Source organism: Astatotilapia calliptera, chromosome 3 (genome assembly GCF_900246225.1).
Source record: "Astatotilapia calliptera chromosome 3, fAstCal1.2, whole genome shotgun sequence".
In the NCBI taxonomy this organism is placed as follows: domain Eukaryota; kingdom Metazoa; phylum Chordata; class Actinopteri; order Cichliformes; family Cichlidae; genus Astatotilapia; species Astatotilapia calliptera.
The window spans coordinates 37,545,187-37,549,808 of record NC_039304.1 but is presented as its reverse complement, the minus strand read 5'-3'; the positions used below and the strand labels follow the sequence as shown (position 1 = coordinate 37,549,808).

Below are 4,622 nucleotides of genomic sequence, written 5' to 3'. Positions count from 1 at the left end.
CTGGGCTTCTCTGCTTAGGCTGCTGCTCCCGCGACCCGGCCCCGGATAAAGCGGAAGAAGATGGATGGATGGATGGATACATTGACCTTCTGTCTTGTAAGTTATAATGATTGCACAGCCATTAAAAAGGGCTATGCAAACATGGCCAATAACTTTCATTCTAATGATGTGCAAAATGATTTGGGCACAAAACTAATTTTGCTATTAGAAAATTTGCAGACTTCACTATATACAGTGTAGACCCTTTAAACTAAGTTTGAGGGATGTGATCATTCAAGAAATGCAGACCAAACTGTTGCTGTTTGTTTACTTACACAGCATGCCTTGTAGAATTAACTTGAGTCACCAGCAACAGCATAGTGCAGTCATATCTCAAGTCTAATAACAGAAGACAGAAAAAGACGAGTAAAGAAACAACTTCCCCAAACCAAAGCACAAATAAAACAATAAGTAAAACAGGCTGATCTAAAGTATGATTAAAGTTCAGCCTGATTAATATAAATGTCACTGACAATTTTCCAATATATCAATGCTAATATATTGGAAAACCAAAATACTTACCACAAAATACACCACTCAGTTAACAACCTCCAACTGAACACCACGAAAACTAAAGAACTTATCTTGGACTTCAGGAAGGGCAGAGCAGACCCGGCCCCACTTTACATTCACGGGAGCTGTGTGGAGAGGGTACACTCCATGAGGTTTCTGGGCGTGCAGATATCTGATGACCTCTCCTGGACTGCAAATACTACAGCGGTGGTTAAAAAGGCCCAGCAGCGTCTCCACTTTCTGAGAGTGCTCAGGAGGAACAACCTGGAGGAGAGTCTGCTGGTGACATTTTACAGAGCCACCATAGAGAGCATCCTAACGTACGGCATAACAACATGGTATGCAGGGTGCTCAGCTGCAGACAGGAAAGTACTGCAGAGGGTCATCAACACAGCCCAGAAGATCACTGGCTGCTCTCTGCCCAGCCTGGAGGTCACTGCAAACTCTCGGTACCTCAGCAGAGCTGGCAATATCATCAAGGACCACTCTCACCCCAGCAATCAACTGTTTGAACTATTACCGTCAGGCCGACGGTACAGGTCACATAAAACCAGGACAAACAGATTCAGGGATAGCTTCTTTCCCAGAGCTATCACCGTAGTAAATAAGCACAAAAACAATTGAACCTATTCCATACCGTCACTGTCATTATATTATGCTGCTATTCATACTGTCATTATATTAATGCTGCTATCCTGTATATATTGTACATACTATTGTTTGAGTACTTACGATTGTTTTGTTTTTTTTGTACTTTTTATATTTTACATTTATATTTATTATTGAAACTTGCACCAAGGGAGTGGCACTCCAATTAGGGCTGCACGATAAATCGAAAATTTATTGTCATCGCGATATCAGCCTGCGCGATGGGCCCATCGCAAAAGACGGCGTAAACTGCGATAATTGGGTACCTTAAAATGTTTACACACGTGCTGTAAAGAATTTACCAATCAAAGAAATCCATTTACACATTTGACCAGTCGAATAGAGCCCTTCACGGCATTAACCAATCAAATGGATTAGAGGCCCGCCTCCTACGCAGGTCGGGCGCGAACAACGCTGCAGCAACGAGTCAGAGTTGTAATGGCTGAGAGCGAGACGCGTGACGAGAATGCTACTGAACTCGTGGCTAAAAAAAAAAATAGTACCTCACTTATTTGGAGGTACTTTGGATTTGATAAAGACGACGTTCTCCAAACACAGGTACTCTGCAAAACTTGCCGAACACTCGTGGCAACCACCAGAGGAAACACGACTAATCTCCACCATCATCTTCAATACAACCACAGAGAACTGTTTGAAGAGTTCCAGAAAGATAGGGCTAGCCAAACAAAGGTTGCTAATGTTAAGACAAAGAGCGCAGCAGTCCAACAGCCGTCTCTGTATCAGAGTTTTTCAAGTGGAATTCCTTATGAGAAAACGTCGAAGCGGTACAAAGAAATAACAGAGGCCATTACACATTTTTTGGCTAAAGACATGATGCCTATAAATACAGTTAGCAGAGAGGGCTTCACCAGTCTGATACATAAAGTGGACCAGAGATACCGCATCCCCTCACGAAACTACTTTTCACATGTCGCCATTCCACAAATGTATGAAACATGCCGCAAGACCGTCATGTTTGAACTGAGCCAAGCTGAAAACTACGCAAGCACTACAGACCTATGGTCAAGTCGTACAACGGAACCATATATGAGTTTCACAGTGCACTTCCTCACCGAAGACTTTGAACTGAAAACACGGTGTCTAGAGACTGTGTATTTTCCAGACTCCCACACTAGTGAAAATATAGCCCATGTATTACGTGAGGTGTTAGCCAGCTGGGATCTTAAAGAAGATCGACAAGTGTGCATCACCACAGACAACGGTGCCAATGTTGTGAGAGCCACGGAGCTAAACAACTGGGTCAGACTTCAGTGTTTTGGACACAGGCTGCACCTTGCAATCGGTAAGTTTTATTCAAGGCAGATCTTTTTAGCAATGAAAATGTGCTATACATTATTATCAAATTGATATTGATAAGGATAATGTTACCTTTTTAGACAACTTTAGTTATAAATTTCAATTAGTTTTTTTAAAAAAAAAAAAAGGTTTTAAACATGACAGTTTTTTTGTTTCCTCTTATTTCTCCAGAAAATTCTATCAAAGATGATGCCCGCATTGCCCGAGCCATTGGACTTTGCAAAAAGTTAGTTGGACATTTTTGCCACAGCTGGAAAGCAAAGATGGCTCTGAAAAAAGCACAGCAGAAGCTCAACCTCCCAGAGCACACACTGATCACAGAATGCCCAACCAGGTGGGGTTCCAGGCAGAAGATGATTGAGAGAGTCCTGGAGCAGCAGCGGGCCATTTCTGATGTCATCTCAGCAGACAAGAAATCAAGACACTTGATTCCTACTTGGCAGGATCTTGAGGTACTGGAGTCTGTCAACCAGGCATTACACCCCCTGCAAGACTTTACAGATGCCCTGTCTGGTGAGAGCTACGTTAGTGTTTCATATGTAAAACCAGTCCTTCATCTGATGAAGACGTCGGTGCTTGCAGAGAAGGAAGAAGACAGTGATTTGACAAAATCAATTAAGAAGAAAATCCTCGAGTACCTGATTACTAAATATGAAAATCCAGCTACCCAGGAACTTATGGACATGGCGTGCTTCATGGATCCCAGATTTAAAGTCAGCTACACCAGCACTGATCGAGTCTCAGACATCAAGACCAGAGTGATGTCAGAAATGGAAGCAGTGGCACAGAAGGTATTCATGCATGCTTATATATAAAACCTTTCAATTCATATTTAGTCCAAAATGTTTACTTTTCTTATAATCTGCTTTCTGTTCCAGGAGAGAAGCTCCGCTGAACCAGAGGCCCAGACAGATGATCCACCCAGTCGTCCCCTGAAGAAGGCAAAAAAGTCCCTGGGCAGTTTCTTCAAGGCAGCTCCAATCCCTACCTCCTCTTTTATGCATCTCTCACAAGCTGTTGAAGCTGAGCTTAACAGCTACTTGCTATCCACGGCCATAGACAGTGAGGAAGACCCCTTGGCATGGTGGAAACTCCACAAAATGACATTCCCACAGCTAAGCAAGCTTGCAAGGAAGTATCTCTGCATACCTGCAAGTAGCTCACCTTCAGAGAGACTTTTTAGTACATCAGGAAACATAGTAACATGTCAGCGCACATGTTTAAAACCTTGGAGAGTAAACATGTTGGTTTTCCTTAACAAGAACTTGCCATAAAAAACATTCACTCAGGAAGGATGAATGCAAGATAGAGAAACCTTTTTTTTTTTTCAAAAAATTACAAAAATACACTACCTACATTGTTCTTAATTGTTGATAATATTAGTCTTGGCCAGTACGACCACAAAGGTAGACAATTGTTCTTTGGTGTGTTCCCACAGCAGACAAGTTCTTACCTATAGTTTAATCTAGTAAAGTTTCCACTCCAGTTTTGACTTGCATCATAACTACTTGGTGAGTGGTAAAATGATGAACAACTGCATAGAGATAATTTGCAGTATAATTTAAGTTATGTTTATTTAAAACTAATTATAGAGACCGGGAAGGATGTCTTTCAGAATTCAAGCCTCAGAAATTTTTTTATGGGGGCAATGTTTCAATGTTTGACTGCACTTTGTTGTTACACTGCTAATACAGCAGCTTTCATTAAATAAAACTGTGCAGTAAAACGGAAATTATGTATTTGTTTTTTGTTTTTTTTTTGCTATTTATTTTATCGCAAGTCATATCGTTATCGCAGTATTGATCACAGTTATCGCACATCGCAGGTTTTCCTAATATCGTGCAGCCCTAACTCCAATTTCGTTGTACTCTGTACAATGACAATAAAGGCTATTCTATTCTATTCTATTCACTGAGTTGATGTCTTTCTGTCCAACAGCAGTAGTGCTAGTCCCGAGCTTCAAAGACAGTAAGAAGCAAAGAGGGAAAAAACGGAAAATTCTTTAGAAGCTGATTTGATCCTTAAAATGATGCTTTCATGACATTATTCTATGTTGGGTGGGACTGACAAGTGGGACATTGAATGTCACCTCTCCGGTGGGGAGG

At 41.4% G+C, this 4,622-nt stretch overlaps 1 protein-coding gene across 1 annotated transcript; it reads left to right on the top strand.

Annotated features, from left to right (window-relative positions):
* The first annotated feature begins 1,373 nt into the window (after window positions 1-1,373).
* Window positions 1,374-4,236, top strand: LOC113019441 (zinc finger BED domain-containing protein 1-like). Its single transcript, XM_026163169.1, has 3 exons — window positions 1,374-2,503; window positions 2,689-3,308; window positions 3,396-4,236. The coding sequence occupies exons 1-3, from the start codon at window positions 1,639-1,641 to the stop codon at window positions 3,789-3,791; spliced, it is 1,881 nt and encodes a 626-aa protein (XP_026018954.1). The 5' UTR covers window positions 1,374-1,638; the 3' UTR covers window positions 3,792-4,236.
* Window positions 4,237-4,622: the final 386 nt, after the last annotated feature.

Coding starts and splice junctions, on each gene's coding strand:
- LOC113019441 (XM_026163169.1), top strand. CDS start 1,639: ATGGCTGAGAGCGAGACGCGTGACGAGAATGCTACTGAACTCGTGGCT. Junction 2,504..2,688: donor CAGGCTGCACCTTGCAATCG/GTAAGTTTTATT, acceptor TTATTTCTCCAG/AAAATTCTATCAAAGATGAT. Junction 3,309..3,395: donor TGGAAGCAGTGGCACAGAAG/GTATTCATGCAT, acceptor TTTCTGTTCCAG/GAGAGAAGCTCCGCTGAACC.